This window comes from Argiope bruennichi, chromosome 9, assembly GCF_947563725.1.
Source record: "Argiope bruennichi chromosome 9, qqArgBrue1.1, whole genome shotgun sequence".
In the NCBI taxonomy this organism is placed as follows: Eukaryota; Metazoa; Arthropoda; class Arachnida; order Araneae; family Araneidae; genus Argiope; species Argiope bruennichi.
The window spans coordinates 4,628,688-4,646,223 of NC_079159.1; the positions used below are offsets into that span (position 1 = coordinate 4,628,688).

At 28.0% G+C, this 17,536-nt stretch overlaps 2 protein-coding genes across 3 annotated transcripts in view; one reads left to right on the forward strand and one right to left on the reverse strand.

The window, feature by feature from the left end:
• The window catches only part of LOC129983724 (serine/threonine-protein kinase 17A-like), an 88,916-nt gene extending 82,616 nt beyond the window's left edge, over positions 1 to 6,300 (forward strand). The window contains exons 7-8 of the mRNA XM_056093323.1: positions 97 to 276; positions 4,354 to 6,300. Of these exons, the coding sequence (XP_055949298.1) occupies positions 97 to 276; positions 4,354 to 4,669 (496 nt within the window). The 3' untranslated portion in view covers positions 4,670 to 6,300. The remainder of the gene's footprint in view (positions 1 to 96; positions 277 to 4,353) is intronic.
• A 1,644-nt stretch (positions 6,301 to 7,944) lies between these two features.
• The window catches only part of LOC129983832 (ATP-dependent RNA helicase DDX42-like), a 50,778-nt gene continuing 41,186 nt past the window's right edge, over positions 7,945 to 17,536 (reverse strand). For both annotated transcript variants that reach the window (XM_056093488.1, XM_056093489.1), the window contains exons 14-18: positions 17,142 to 17,243; positions 13,847 to 14,073; positions 9,940 to 10,047; positions 8,368 to 8,472; positions 7,945 to 8,203 (exon numbers count right to left, since the gene is read on the reverse strand). In XM_056093488.1, the coding sequence (XP_055949463.1) occupies positions 8,087 to 8,203; positions 8,368 to 8,472; positions 9,940 to 10,047; positions 13,847 to 14,073; positions 17,142 to 17,243 (659 nt within the window). In that variant the 3' untranslated portion in view covers positions 7,945 to 8,086. The remainder of the gene's footprint in view (positions 8,204 to 8,367; positions 8,473 to 9,939; positions 10,048 to 13,846; positions 14,074 to 17,141; positions 17,244 to 17,536) is intronic.

Sequence of the window (17,536 nt, forward strand, 5' to 3'; positions counted from 1 at the left end):
TCAGTTGTGTAAATGCATGTTTGATTGCTGATTTGCATTTCTTACTAGCTTGTCTTTAGTCAACTGAACAAAAATTTCTGACTCTTTTTAATGCAGGAGCATAGGTGTTCTGACATATGTCCTCTTGTCTGGTCACTCCCCATTTGCTGGAGACACTAAGCAAGAGACTTTCTGTAACATTACAAGGAACGAAATCGACTTTCCCAGTGATTTATTTGGCAATGTCTCTAATAGCGCCATAGACTTCATACAGAGACTGCTCATTCGAAATCCAAGGTCAGTTGAGGTTCATTTTTTTTTCTTCTAAAATATTGGACTAAAAGGCAGCTTTGAAATAAAACATTAATATGTTTATTAACACAATTTACACCTGTGGTTGGTACCTATAATTATGACCCCTTTTTTTGTTGTCACATATCTGTAATAAACAATGGGTAATCTAATCTAAGGTTAAATTGTGATAAATAATGCTTTTCTTAGCAAAATTGATATTACAAAAACAAGACCATTCTTATTTAAATTCCTGTTTGCTAATGGATGGCAATTTAATGTTCTACATTTGGTGCTTGGCCGTGCTTAGGAACTTAACAAAATTTTGCAAAGAAAAATTATTCATTAACCTTAAAGATTAAATTTTTAAAATTCAGTCCTGCCTTTTTTTTTAAATACAAAATTATAGCGTTACTTTGAAAATGTATCATTAACAAAAGAGTATTAATCCATGCATATTTGTTTTGTCTCATAGCTTATTATAAAACTAGCCGCCTTTGGTGACCAGCTGGTTCGTCAGTATTTAATGATCGCTAAAATTTTCAATTAAATATTTTATGTAACTTGGTTTCGTAATAGCTTTTTCTGCAAAATGTTTTAAATCAGATAGTTTCAGATTTTGATAGTTATATAATTCAATCATAGTTATATCATTCAGTCAGTATGTAGGCCTTAAACAGTTCTGTTCATTGTACTAATCTGTCTCTTTCATTTTTTGTCAGCGCCCATAAAATTTCAACTTTAAATTTGAGTGGAAATGTGAAACTGCAATTAATATAAAAACATTTTTAACTGAAACTAACCTCTTTTTTTTTTTTTTTTTTAAAATATGAAAATTGGAAGCAGAGTTGTTCGGCATTGGAGCTGTATATGCACTGCAGAATAATTTTTGTAATGTATATAATATCTTAAAGAATTAGTCAATAAAATGTCCTCTGATTCATCGTAAAATATCTTGTAAGTAAAACTAAAATACAATTTTTAGTTTTACTTACAAAATATTTAAACAATGTAGATAAAAATATTTTTTATTTTTTTTATTTCAGGCAATAAATGTAAAAATTATTTTACACAGTCCCTTTGCCCTGAGGAATCATATTCTATGAAATACTTTTGACAATTCAACTTTTAAATAAATAAATAAACATTTTTTTTTCTGAGATCAAATGTGACCCATTTATTAAGTTTTGAATATTACAATATTAGAACAATCAACAATCAGTATCGAGAAATCCTGGTAGAGGAGTGGCGCATCTTCTTTGAGACGTTGATGAAGTGGTCTAAAATCGCCCTCTTTGATAGAAGAGTGATATTCAAATTTCATAAATTAGTCAGTTTTAGTGATTGATTTGGTTGATTGGAATTCAACAATTTTTATTTAAAATATTAATGTCTCAAGAATATTTTGGTGAATATGATTCATAGTGCAGAGGACCTTTGTAAAAATATAAAATTCATAATTCATCGGAACATTTAATAAGTAAACTCAAGTTAGATAAAATATAATTATTTAGTTCATTTAGACCATTTTGTTAGCAGATGTATGCCCCAAATTAGCTGATGGGCAATGATTAGAGTGATTACCCTATATATATTAAACCATGTTTGCCTTAAATTAAACGGTTTTATTGAATTAATAGTATAGGTATTGTAAAAGATCATAGGAAACATTTCCTCCATTTATTATTTAGAAAATATCATATTTCAAATTTTTTTCACTTCATAAAGGCATGTGCTCAAAATGACACTTTTATATATTTGATTTGCAAATAATAGTTGATTTATATTTTAATTTGAACTTGGAGTAATTCCGAGCAATGATTGGCCCAGAATTGATATTTTCTTTAAGGTAGTGAACAGAAAGATCTGAAAGCTTACGTTTTTATAAAATAGTAATATTCATTTTTTCCATAAATCAGTCAATTTTAATGATTGGTTTAGTTCATTGGTGTAACTCTTTTTATTTAAAATGTTTGTGTACAAAGAATATTTCGTTAAATATGTCTCACAGAGCAAAGTATGAAAAAAGTTTGAAAGCGTAATTCATCAGTGCATTTACTGACTCAAGTTACATAAAATATAATTATTTACTTTATTTAGACATTTTAACACTACTAAACAGTATGTATGCATATTAGTAAAGATTTACAAATTAACCAATGGGCCCGGATTTGAATGTATATCCTATCCTACATATTTACGTTAAATAAAGTTGATTTATAGAATTAATAATATAGATATTGCAAACGATCATAGAAACCTTTGCCTTGCATTTTTTTAAAAGAAAATATCACATTCCCTATTTATTTCATTTCACACAGTCACATGCTGAAAATTACATTTTTCTGGATTTAATTTGCAGTCGTAATTAACTTATTTTTTTATCAGAACTTTTGTAAAGGTGCTGGCAACACATTCATTAAAGCTAATTTTTTCCATGCACGTTGCAGATTAAATTCTATTTGTTGAAAAATAGGCTTAATTTATATTTTTAAAAATTCGTTAAAAATAGAAATTTAATTTATAGGTCAAAACATTAGTATCATTGAAAAGATTATTTTTTGAACTTCAATATGATGTAAAAATCTATTTTGTGCTGTTATATTTTTGGAAGTTATAGCGGTAAAACGTCGAAATTTCACTTAATTTTTAATTAATTAAAATTCTAAATAAAAATTTTAAAAAATCGTTCAGAGGTGCACATTTCCTACCTCCAAGGTATACATATACCAAATTTGGTGGCTCTAGGGCAAATGGTGTTGCCTGTAGAGCGCCAACACACACACACACATTGAGCTTTATTATAAACTAGCCGCCTTTGGCGATCGCCAATCTTAATGTTCGTTAAAATTTTAATAATTAAATATTTTTTGTAATTCCTACTTTAACAGCTTATTCATCAAAATATTTTAAAACTTCATATTTTGATAGTCATATAATTCACTCATAATATTATAAAGGCCTTCAGTCATAACGTAATATGTATCTCTCTAATTTTCTGTTAGCTCCCCTAGAATTTATACTTTAAAGTAGAAAGGATTAATCTGCAATTAATATAAAAATATTTTTTACTGAAACAAAGCATTTTTTTTTTAACAATATGATTCCTGAAAACAGAGTCACTGGGCGTTTAAACTTTATGGGCTCTAAAGAATATCTTTTTTAATTTATGTAATATCTCAAGAATTTGTCAACAAAATTTTCTCAGATTCATCATGAGCAGATCAATTAATTAACAATGTTTAATTTTAAATGCATCAAGCACTAGGAAAATAAACAGAATCATTTAAAACAAACGGCTGAAAACAGGTTAAAAAAAAACTACTTAAAACTATAAGCATATACGATAAATATATAACTAACATAAATACAATTTAATTACAAAAGCATACAACTAACCTAAAAATAATTTAAATCAAGTTCGCATCCGTTGATAATAGTTGTCGACAATTAGAACACAATGCGCATCTTCGAATTTTCAACGCCAGTGGCTAACACAAATTTTTATACGGCAGTTGGGGTAACGCTATGCAGATTAAAAAAATTTTAATGTCCTTTATTCTGTTTTATTTTAATTCAAAAGAAAAAAAAATGAAATGATTATTTTGTGGGGAAGGTTAGTTTTTAATTAATAATTAAAATTCTAATTAAAAATTCAAAAATAGGGACTCCAGGTGCACATTCCCAACCTCTAAGGTATACATGTACCAAATTGGGTAGCTGTAGGTCAAAAAGTCTGGCCTGTAGAACACCAACACACACACACATTGAGCTTTATATAAATTTAGATGGATTTGGAAGAACATTGTTATCCAGTACGAATATTCTTAGTTTTATAGTATAAAAGCATAAGTTTCAGAATTCTGTATCAAATATTATTTTTGTATTAAGATTAAATTGATACCTATGTAACAGTTACCTCCATTAATTTAAATTAACCTACTTTTATTTATTTATGTGTAGCAAAATTTCCCCACTTTCAAAGTTGGAATTTTCTGGTATAACATAATAGATTATATGCAATCATCTGCTTTCATAATTTTTCTTTATCTTACATTATCTTTTAATTTCATCTTCTATTAGAGAACGCATGACTGTCAAAGAGTGTCTTACCCACCCCTGGTTGTCTGGCTGCACTGAGCCCTCTCCAGGTATTGAACTCACTTTGACACCGGATAATGGACTAAAATCTAAGAAAGGAGCGACTGAAGAGTCTCCCTCTCCTCATAAAGAGCAGTTGGATAATAACAGCTTCCATAAAAGTCCAGAACCACGGTCCAGTCCAGCCAGAAACAGTGTAGAACACATGGTAGCCCAGTTTGAAGGACTCTCCATGTCCAACCGATTGGTGTTCTCTGAAGAAATCATGGTGGAGGAACGTGTTGGTATGGTTTATTAGAGACAGTGTGATATTTCAGTAATCCATTTAGCAACAGCAGAGTAGTCGAATGAAGAGCATCATTATTTATATGATTGTTTAACTAACCTTCATGGAAATGTTTAGAGAAGCTGTCTCTAATAGAGGACTACTTAAAATCAAGATCCCCATACCTGAAAGATTTTTTTATACTTTTGGTTTTAGAGGAGATATTGCATGAATTGAACTTTTATACAGTTACAAGTAGTGACTGCAAAACATGTTAGCATCCTTTTTTTGTATGAACATTTTAACTCCAGTTCCATTCAAGAGAGACACTTTTTCTACTTTTTAACACTTGAACTGTCAAGAGCTTGGTATCAATCTCCTTCAAAAAAAAGAGAAGAGAAAAGTGCTCTAAATTGTGATATTTAAATCCTTTTTAATACACTACATCAAAGATTTTGCTGTATAATAAAATCCTGTTATCTATCCCTTTATTATTTTGAAAGTAATCTTTTCTCTGATTTTCTGTATAGCAAATATTTATTAATTGTCGTCTAACCATTTAAGTGTTGGTAAATTTCACATTATTTTTGAATTAAGAAATTGGCATGTACATTGTAGTGTTTGTTTATATTTTGAGAGTGTTGCATGTGTGTATTTTATTTCCGCAAGACAGACTCCAGATTAATTTTAGATTTTTTTTTAAATTTAAATTCTGATTATATTATTGCTTGCAGATCTTGGGGCATCCATAAATTAGCACAAACTTTGAAATTTTTGGTAGATATTGTAGTATGAAACTGCAAACATTACATATGGTTAAACTGTACATTTTGTGATACCTAAATATATTTTTGAATAACCACAAGATGCATATTATTTCATTTCAATAAACATGGAAATCAACAAATGCTACATGAAATGACTTTAATTGCTAAAAATATAAAAATCAACGATTAACACCTTTTTATTATTAAAATGTAAACTCGCTTGTACTGTCGTAACATAAATCCTAACATAAGTAGATAAAAAAGACAAGTCTTAAAAAATGGCATTGATGTAAAAGAAAAAAGTCAAAAAATTGAAAGCTCATGGAAACAGGTTACAGCCTCTTGCCAAAACAGTTTTTCGTTTAAAAGAATATTACATAAAAAGTAAATAAATTGCTTACAGCTTTATAAGGACCAGGTTATTCAAATTTCACAGATCCTTCAGTTAGCCATTTTCTTCCTTTGATGGCAAGCTTGGATAATTTAAACCTATCTTTACAGGTCTATCTATTCATCATTCTAGAATTGAGATATGATGCTTGGCATGAAATAATTTTAACTTGAAGGTACTGTTCTGTTACAATTTGTATCCCAATATAGATAAGACTTGCATCTTACACTTGTAGATTAGATGAATTAAGTATCAGTTTGCTCGAAATATATTTTGGTCAAACTTAGAGGATTGATTCCTGTATTTTTTTTTTATACAAACGGCTTCCAATCCATTGGGTATGTTTGAGAAAGTCCCGCTGGCGGTCATCACGAGTGCCTTTCACAGTTATTCCATCCAATATACCTCTGGAAAGAGAAGCATGTATTTATACAGCTGTAGCATTTATATTCCCTCTGGGTGGATGCTGTATACTTGTTTTGTAAATAAAGTTGTGTTGTCAAAAAGTGAAGTTTTTTATTTCATTCATGTATTTTGAAAAATATTTTGCACTTTTCTGTAGAATTTATAAAAGCTGTTAAATCAGCTCCTGTGTTTCTGCTTACAAGATGATGTTTAGAAGAATGAAATCCGAGTTCATGCACATTAATTGTTTGATAAAAATTTATTTTATCAGACTACAGTACACTCTCAAGTATCTGGCCGTATGTGGTTAAAGGACAGGCTGAGTTCCTTGAATTCATTTCTTTGTCTTCTGGTATTGGTAGGCAAGGTTTTTATACCAAAACACACTCTTATAAATATGTATTTTCTCACTTCATATTGAGCACTAAGCACTCCATTTATCTCAATGTGAATGCAGTTGCCAGTAACATGTTGAGTTAAAATAGAAGGCTCTGTACTGATAGTTTATACATGTTTATGTACTACACTGCTCGTTTTAAGAATTTATTAGAGAAAAAGTAAGTTAAATAAAACAAACTGTTCACATTTTAACATAAATTCTGTAATGCCCAACGTAAATGTAGAAAACATTAACATAACTAGTAAGCCTAATTGTTAAAAAATTGATTCTAACTTATTTTTCACTGATAAATGATTACACAGATATGAAAACGGAACCCTAAGATAAGAGTAAAAGCTTACAGTTTTTAAGTTTTGAAAAAGTCCTTAATAGATGACTGCTTTTGCAATATCTTGCTTTTCTCATTTAATTACAATAAAAGAAAATTAGACTGTGGATAGTATAGAAGCCAGATACTCATGAGTGTACTGTAGTTATCAACTATTTAGCATATGAATCATTTTTAAAACAACAATGTTTTAATGTAGAAAGAACGACTTTCTACTCCTAGCCAATTGAAGGATTAAATTCTATAAAAAATATAAGCATTTAATATAATAAATTTTTGTTTGGCATAAGTAAAAAAATTTCAATTCTTGGTACACTTGCTGTGCTAACTTTTTGCAAAACATTTCAGGCCAATAAAAATTTGCTGAACAATTTTAACCATTGATAAATGGCAGTCAAGCACTGTTATCTCTCTAAAACAATGGCATTTAAATGAATGCACAAAGAATATCTTTTTACATATCATCTGGTTGAAGATCAATATAACAATTAGAAACACAGATAAGTCCGAGAAAAATTTTAGAAATTTAATTAAGGGGTGCATAATTACCCTAATTTACTTTTACACATGATAGTTTGATTTTTATAACAATTATGAAACTGATCTTTGCATAAACAAGATGTAGCAAATGAATTTAAGATTCTCTTAATTTTAGCTTCTAATGTAACATCTAGTGAGGAAGTTGCTGTGGTACACATTTTGGGAATTCTTAAATATTAAGGAAAGGATTAATTTGTAACTGTGTGGTAGGGAATCTTGATCTATAGATAATCTATTGTACATGTCAGATATATTTGTGCTCTGCAATGTTATTTATATATCAATACAACTACACCATCTGGAAAGTCTTCATCGGTAGATGTAAACCAGCATATTTGGAAAGTCTTCAATTGGATTTAAAATTTTATACAAATATACTTAAATGTATTTCAACAAATAAAAATCATTCATACAATTTCTTATATAAAAAACTAAATTTGTTACTTGTCTGTTGTAATTCAAATACATAGATTAAAATTAGAAACAGGTTTAATATTTATTTTTTTAGCAGTCAACTACAATGTTTCAAACACATTAAAGAGTGAAAATTTACTTAATATGATGTTTCATTCATATTTACAATGCTTTATGATACAGTTAAAACAGCAGTAGAGCCACATTAGCTGGTATCCCAACGGCTTCTCTTTCTTTCTTTACGGCTACCCTTTTCTTCATCTTTTGTAGGGGCCTTCCATGCAGTGTCTGTGGCTGCTGTAAACTGAGATTTGTACTGGGACTGAAAAAGGAAATTTTTTTTCACATTCTATAATTCAAAATTATCTTAAATGAATATCATTTATTTACAATTCACAAATTAAATTGCATAATTTTAATCAATATTAACATAAGAATTAATCTTATCTGTTTTCATATGAAAGAAATGTGTTATATTTCACAAACCTGAAATGCAGATTTCATGGCTGACAACCTATCTGTCTGTGGGCCACTAAATTTTGGGAGAGAGGAGTTGGAGAAGCTTGGAATAACCTTCTTTGGATTAGATAACTGAAATATCACAAAATATTAATACTTTTTTCATGAAAATAATGGTAGTAACCAGTTAAGTACATTTGATGTGTATACACATCAATCCAAATCTTCATTTTAGCATGCTCAGTGTGCAAATTTTTATGTAAAAATAATGAAATCTTATTCACTTTTATTATGATTTCTTGAAAATTTACTATGCAACCATTTGAACTGCATTTAATGCATATGTGCATGACTTTAAAAAAGGAGACTTCTACAATTAACTGGATGAAATATTAACTCTTCTTTGCATGATGATGGAAAGATTTAGTGAACAAGAAACTATTCTCAAAACAGGTGTACTGTAAATTAGTTGTTGTTAGCAACTTTTTTCACAACTATTGCATAATAAGAAACGTAGCTGTCAAAAAAAAAAAAAAAAAAAATCAAATGTCACAATTATTATGGCAGTGTTTGAACTTGTCATTCCGCTGTTTGTTGTGGTTGGAAGAAACATGCGATTTTTTGAATATTTTTTTTAAATAACTAATCTGAGATTTTTTGATAATAAAAGCGACAATGAGTGGAGAAATTTAAAAGAGAGGGGCATTGAAGATTTTGCACTGAGTTTAACACGTAAATTTGCATGATGATGGATATTTCTATCATACTGTTTTTTTAATTATTTTATATTATACATTTATACTAGGATTTTTTTAAAAACATTGTTCTTTTAATGAACTATATCACCCTGATTTATTTCACAAGAAAAGGAAAAAATCATGCAAAGAAGGTTTAAAGGATATTCATCTATGAAATATAAAATATTAAAGGATATTCTTCTAAATATATCACTTCTTACCATATAAAATACAAATTATGAACAAATGTTGCATTTTGTGTGACTGAAGTCAACATCTTTTATCTCCCCCTCCCACAAAAATTGATAATTTGTTTGATATCAATTTCAATAGAATTTTTGCTATTGATATTTCTATATAAGTGTAATATTTCTGGTACAAGAGATTAAACAAATCATATATATATAATCTTGAGCAAAGGAATTTTCGGTATTTTGTCTAATTACACCTTTTCAACAAACTTTGTATTTGTATACTAAATGATATTAAGAAAATTAACAATCTGAAGTGTTTCATATCAGTATCGTTTTAGATTATATTTCTTTAATTTTTATTTCTAAAAAGTATAAAAAATAAGTTCATTTAAAATTACCAATTTGCAATATAAAATACCTACTGCTTTAAAATACCCTATAATCGGATGAGAAAATCTTTGGAAAGTATGAGATATTTGCATATAAAAAATTTAGGTCAAATTATCAAACAGATTTTCAAAACATGAATTATACTAGAAATCTTGCATAAAACTTCTAATAGAATAACAAATATCAAGGAAAAAACTAAAAGAAAATCATAAACTATTAATAGTGGGATTTAGAAATTAAAGTCAATATTAAAATGAAAAAAATAAAGCAGCACTAACTATTTCTTCTGCACCTAAACCAGGTCTTTCCCTGAAACCAAGACCTTGAGATCTGTTCAGTTTTTTGCCTTTGCTCTGCTTAAAACGAGATTTCCGGAACCATGAACTCTGAAAATTAAATTATAAAATTTTTTTATCTTTCATTTATGTGACAAATATTATGTGCATATACAAACCTAAAGTTATGTGAAACTGGCAAAGAATATACAGAAACCTTTAATATTTTGAAACAAGTATAGCAAAAATTGCAGCAATGTTACATTCTAAAATGATTAAAAATTTTCAAAAGAATAGCATATATGCACCCATTTTTTACAAAACTTCAATTTTTGATAAAAATTGCAATGTTCCTTTTAAAAAATATTTTTCATTACAGAAATAAGATTGTTTTTGAAATTAATTTTTGTTCCGTCAATTCAATAAACAGTTAAAGAAACAACTTGCAGATTTAAAAAAAAAAAAAAAGTCAGATTTTATGAAAATGTCTTTTTAAACTTAATATATATGCAATATACACATTTAACTCTCTAAAGATAGATAATAACTTATTGATGTTCATTCTGAAAGTCCTCAATTCATTCATACTAAATCTAAAAAAATTTGTTTTTCCTTTCTATGAATTAAAAAAAAAAAAAATTGTAGCATTGATAGAAGCAAATTTTAACAATTATAATATAGTAACATATCCCAGTAATAAAGATGAATGAGTTATGTGTGTGTGTCACCACTTTACAGTCCACACTGTTTGTCCCACAGCTACCAAATTTGGCACATAACATGCTTTGGAGGAGAAAAATATGCACTTCAGTGCAAATTAGTTTTTTTTTTTAATTAATTAAAAACTAAGCTGAATATAGACTTTTTTCATGATAACTTCCGAAATTATCACAGTATAGAAAAAAAGATTCTTGCATCAATTTAAAGTTTTAAAAGTATCTTTTCAACGATACCACTGTTTAAACCTATCAATTTTCTAATTTTAATAAATAAAAAATATATATATTGACCATATTTTCTCATAATTTATACTGCACAAAATAAAAATAAAAATAAACCATCATGAGCACCTTACCTGTATGTGGGAAAAATTAGTTTTTATCAACATATTGCCATTACACTGACAAAAGATCAAATTAAATGATTAAGTTAGTCCTTACTGTAAACTGAGCATAGAAAAGTCTAATTTTCAGCATGTATCTGAATTAAATGAAATAAATATGAAATGTGTTCTTTTTTTAAAAATTAAATGCTAGAAAAAGTTATCTGTCACTTTTAAAAATATCCATATTATATATATATATATATATTTAATAATTCATTTTTTTTAAGACAAACATAGTTTAATGTGTACTGGATATCTACTCTAATCTGGGTTCAATATCTAATTGCTAAAATGTTAAGAAGCATATACATCAAATAAAAAAAGGGTCTTAATGAAGTAAATAATTATATTTTATGTAGTTTTAATCAATAAATTTCCAATGAATTACAAATTTTATATTTTTATACAGTTTTTCTGCTCTGTGAGTCATATTTTAATAAAAATATTCTTAAGGCAGTAATATTTAAAAAAAAAAAAAAAAAAAAAAAATCCAACTTTTTTTGCAATTAAAACCAATTGGGTTATGGAAACTTGAAAATCATTAGTCTATAAAAAAAGCACTATTTTAGATTTCTACATTGAGAATTTTGATGAAAATATGCCAATTGGCAGGAGTTTTCCCATGTTTGATTGCTTAAAATAATAAAATAGCTGATTGTCCTAATTAAATTCAGAACTTTATAATTTGGTCAGACTTCATTGCAGAAGATTGAAACATACACTGGATTGTCAAGAATATTTTACTGAATATGATTAGCAAGATAAAAATACTGTGTAAAATTTAGTCCCCATAATTGTTCATTTATTTTACATCATTGGCTAAAGTATATTTATTGAGTATAATAAAATATTACTTATTGCAGTTAAATCTTTTAAAAAGTAAAACTGAATTTTAGGATGAAGCAGATGATTTTGTTATTGAATAATTCTTTGAGATGCTGCATAAATTATAAAATTTCAATGCTGAAAGTTTCAATTTTCTGTAGTTATATTTAAAAAAATATGTGTTTGGTTTCAGTAAAAAAGTTTTTGTATGTTTTGAAATTTTATCATTTCCACTTCAGATTCAAATTTTAGAGGAACTAACAAAAAATTAGGGAGAAAATAGTATAATGAAAAGAATATCATAAGGATTCTATAGCAGGATGAGTTATGTGACTATCAACATTTCAAGTTTAAAAATATTTTGTTGAAGAATCTGTTAAGAGAACAAGTTACACTAAATAATCGAAGACTTTGTATTAATTTTGACGAACCCACTGGTTGCCAAAGGCGGCTAGTAATAAATAAATGAATAAACTAAAAAAATACCTCAGCACATTCAACATCACAGTAAGTTGGCATGCTAATAATCAATTAATATTTAAAGCAATGCCTAAATTGAAGCAACAAGAAGGCTACTGAAGATGGACCTCATAATTTAAAACCATGATAAGACGATGGAATGTACACTTATACTAAGCATACTTCGATACGATTTTTTAAATCTAAAGCAAAGAATGTCATTCAGAGAAAGAGATAGCTTAAAAATCAAAAATGGAAGTCAAAATATTCGATATATGAGCTTTTGACCCTATAACAATGCTATTCCTTGGATTAGAAAATAATGGGTTTTGTTAAAAGTTCCCAAATAGCTAATTTTATAAAGTAACTATGGAACTACATTAAGTAAAGATTTTATTACTAACTATGGATTGATTATTCATTTTCAAAAACTTACGCATGTGATCTCCATGTTTGTTTATATTAAAGATATATTTTTCTATTAAATATAGTAACCACAATTTTTAACACCACAATTTTTTTAGTATAAAATAATGGTTTGTTTCAAAATAATAAGTAAAAATTATCCATCTGCTAATATAACTGGAATAAAACTATTTTGTGAAACAAAAAGAAATCCAAAACATATCAATTTTAAATACATAATAATAAGTTTTTGAAAGAAAAAAAAAAGTGCTTAAGAATTCATAGTTTTCTTTTAAAGATCATAATTGAATAACAAAGAAAAAAAAAGATAAATGTAGTAGACAGCACAGAAAATGTAAATAATAATCAGAGCAAGGTCTATTTAATAGAATGTAGAAAGTTATGAATGGTAATATAACAACCAAATGGCATCTGGAATTTTTTTCCATGAAATAAACAATTACTTTTGCCAAGGAGGCAGATAATTTTTTAAAACATGCACCCATGAAATATTAAATACCATTATTAAAAACTGAATTAATATATTAACTATTTTTAAATACAGTCAAACATGTTTTTGTGTGGTCCTTTTTTATGCAATTTTTTAAATGTAGTATATGAATTCCAATTGGCATTATAACAAATATCATTACATGTGAACACTATTCAGTGTACATACGCACACTAATACAAGTGTACACATATCACATCAATTCCAATATTACAAAATAAATAATATATTAAAAAATAAATCTAATATAAGAAGATGCATGTTTAAGATTACGAGTAGTATTGAATTACGTGTATTTTGAAAATCTTTCCATGTTTAAAATTAGAAATTAAATTTAAAAACAAAAATATTTCTTTTTATGCAGTTGCTCTTCACTGCACATCATTTTTTTTTTATATGTGGTAAAAAATACTTTCTAATAGCTATTTATGAAATTTCGATACATTCATTTTAGGTAATTTCTTTTATGCAGTCCTGATCAATGATACAAAATTAAGTTTGATTGTAATTAAGACTACTTAACAAAATATAATGCCCCATATTACAGCTTTTTCACACTGTGGAGTTATCATTAATTATAGCAAATACTGATTAACATGTGCTACCTGCATGGCAAGATCCATGAGTGCCTGAGGCACTGCCTGGTTGGCTCCTTCCAAGTTCCTCACCAGGTGCCCTGCAAACTCCTTATCTTTGTCTGTCACCAGGGTATATGCAATGCCTTTTTCTCCTGCCCTTCCTGTCCGTCCAATGCGGTGAGTATGGGTATCAATGTCCCGTGCAACATCATAATTTATGACTGTCTTTACATGTGCAATGTCCAGGCCACGAGCTGATAATAAATGTTATTGCATTACATAATATCATTTTTAAAATTCTTCAACTTGCAAGTATATAAAATAAGATTTTATAGAAAGTCTAAGTTTTCTAATATTAATATTCTATTATAGAAACTTTATTGTTATTACATGAAATTAATTATCATTTTTAGTATTAAGAAATGAAATCATTCTACTTTTTTATAATACTATAAACTTTGAGAAATAATTTTTCACATTCAAGAAAACCGAATGTATCAGTTCAATTATGTTAAAATAGTATATAAAATTGCTCTTTTCTTTATTTAAACACCTTTTTTCAAATAAAAAACAAATTTATTTTGTAAATTATTTAAGAAAATATTAAAAGCAAGGAAGTTTACAATTTAAAAAATATAATTTAAATCTTCTAAAAATGTAAGTTTGAATAAGAAACAAAGTTAAGCTGTAGCATTAAACTTAACATAAGATATACAACAAATGAAAAATATTCATAGAGAATATCAAAGAATAATAACATGTTCAAGAAAATATTAGCTGCACATTGAAAGTTCTTTCAATACAAATTGATTTCATATCCTAAAAGTTTTTAACTTACGCATTAAATTAAATGCCTTTATTTGCTTCAAGACTGCATATAATATTCATAACTTAGTACAGACAATGGAGGTAAGAAAAAATATATGTTGTTGTATAAGTGATACATCTCAAAATAATTTAATATGCACATACTACAAAATTCTTTTCACTTTCAGAATTAAAGTAAAGAATGTTTTTAATAAAATTCATTACTGTTTTCAGTCAATAAATTAGAAATGCATGTCACATGAATGGGAGTCATTATTTTTTAGATAATCTTTATATAAATTCCTTTTTTTTTAAATGTGGTGAAATTCTGTTGAATGATCAAATACTAATAATCTATTCAAATCTAAAAATTACAAATAAAATTTAATGACAATTGTCAAACAATTCAAAAGAATTTAGTATAGTTTTCTGTGACAAAAATGACGAGAATAATATCAAGTGTCCGAAAAATCACTGAGGGACTTTGAAAATTAATAAAGATGGAATGAAATAGAACTGTCTCATCTGCGACCTTATGCTTGGAAAATCAGGGATCCCCCCCCCACCAAATTACACATTTAGTTAACATTTCTATCAACAGGTAGTGCTGCAGATGATCGGCAAAAGGTATAATAAAACAAAGTACTCACAGTAACTCATTCTTGCCTGAAAATGTATAATGCTGTTGTTGTAAATGACGATTATAATGAAAACATTGTTTAATTTTTTGCAATAGTCCTTGCAACATTTTCATACTGGTTTTTATTTCTCCTATTTGACAGAATCACCTGTCAGCAGCAATGCTAATTAAATTTGCAATTAAGTAGGAAAAAATTCCCTGATTTTTCAAATGTAAAACTATATGCATCACTTTTCCATTGCATTCTGTCTTTTTTTAAAGATATGGTTTTCAAAATCCTTCAATAATTTGTGGAACACCAAATAATGGTGTTAATTCTACTCAGACAAAGGCAATTTGTCATAACACAACACTTCTACGAAGCAATTTTAATTTAATACAGTTTGAGAATTAACGAAATCTCCAAACAATTTGCCACATAATAAGTATTTTTAAGACCTAACCTTTTAAACAAAGAACATAACAATATGCTTAATTTGTGGAAAATGATATCTGGAACTATACTAATAACACTGAAAGGATTATAGCCATCAGAGAAAACGATGGAGCATTTAGCTAAGAAAATATGATAAATTAAAATAACTTGAACATAATCTGATTCTTGCATTAAATAATATTATTTTATGTGACACGATATTTTTATGTCCTTTAAAATTGCATTGCATTGATGTTAATTTTAGTGTGCTATAATAATATATATATATGCTTTACAATATATATACAGGGTGTTTATAAAGTCCCGGACCCATTTTGATGTTTAATAACTCATAAAATAATAAAGATAGATTTAAATTAATAACATAAATGGTTAAATAGACTCAAAAAGTTTCATGACCCTTGTCAATGAACTTCCACGTGCGCCCCCTTCGTCGCACGGAGAATATCAAGTCGATAGTCAATTTCACGCCAGGTAGCGACAAGCATGTCGGCATCCACAGAGCCATTTGCGCACGTTATGGCGATTAACAATGCCAGAAACATGAAAGGATGCTTCGTCGGAGAACATTATGCTCTTCAGAAAATCAGCAGCATCTTCTGTCCTCCTTAGCATATCTGTTGCAAAGACCATCCTCCTAGGCCTATCGTTCGGTTCCAAAACTTGAACAATTTTAACTTTGTATGCATGCAGTCTTAATTTTTTCTTAATAACCTTGTACACCGTCGAAATTGGCATATCCAATTCTGTTGCCGCTGATCTCACAGATATTCTAGAATTGTGTAAAAATGTCTCTCTGACACGCTCAACATCAAAATCACTTGTGCAAGGACGTCCGGAACGTTTCTTATCTGCGATACTTCCAATTTCTAGAAAATTCTTTTTCCACCGCAAGATGCTGTTTTGGGATGGAGGATCTTTTTGGTAAATTCTTCTGAAATTTCTCTGTGCTTGCACTATCGATTTCGTTTCTATGAACCACCATAAAATCTGTGCTTTCTCTTGTGGTGTATGCATTCTCCTTAATATCCGCTCGAATAAAACATCACATACAAAAGTACTAGATAGAACAAACACATCAAAAGTAAACATAACATTGCAATAGTTGCCAAAAACAAATGAGAGAAAAATGCAATTAATAAGCAGACGAAATTTAGAAAAGTACAGATATTTAGACTGGAAAATGAAATTATCTGAAATTAACCACACGCGCAGACGATATTTACAAAAGTAAAAATATTCAAACCTGAAAAGGAAAATATATGAGTTATTCCATCAATAAATGCCATAAGTTTGTTTATATCTTTATTATTTTATGAGTTATTAAACATCAAAATGGGTCCGGGACTTTATAAACACCCTGTATATCTATGCTTTTAATATATATATGCTTTACAATTTTGAGTAAATCAAAGAATAAAAATAATGTCCAATGTTACCTGCCACATCAGTTGCAACTAGGATGGGAACTTCCTTTTTCTTAAATGATAGAATGACTTTACTTCTCTCATTTTGGTCAATGTCACCATGCAGCAGAGCCACTAAAAGTTTTAAAAAAAATTAAATGATAAGAAATGTTATAAGAATAACAACTGAAGTACTTCAAAAAATAACTGTAGCTCTAAAAAAATTGGCTCTACAGATATATATTTTTTACAGAAAATACAAAATTTTTCTAATTTGGCTGAGATTGAAGATTACTTCAACTATCAAATGCATTGAAATGTGATTTATTTGAATCAGTATATGTGATACTAATGGCATGGTTTAAGGCAGCGTCTCCATCTAATTTTCATTAAATAATTCCTCAAAATGAAATGCAATAACTGAAGGC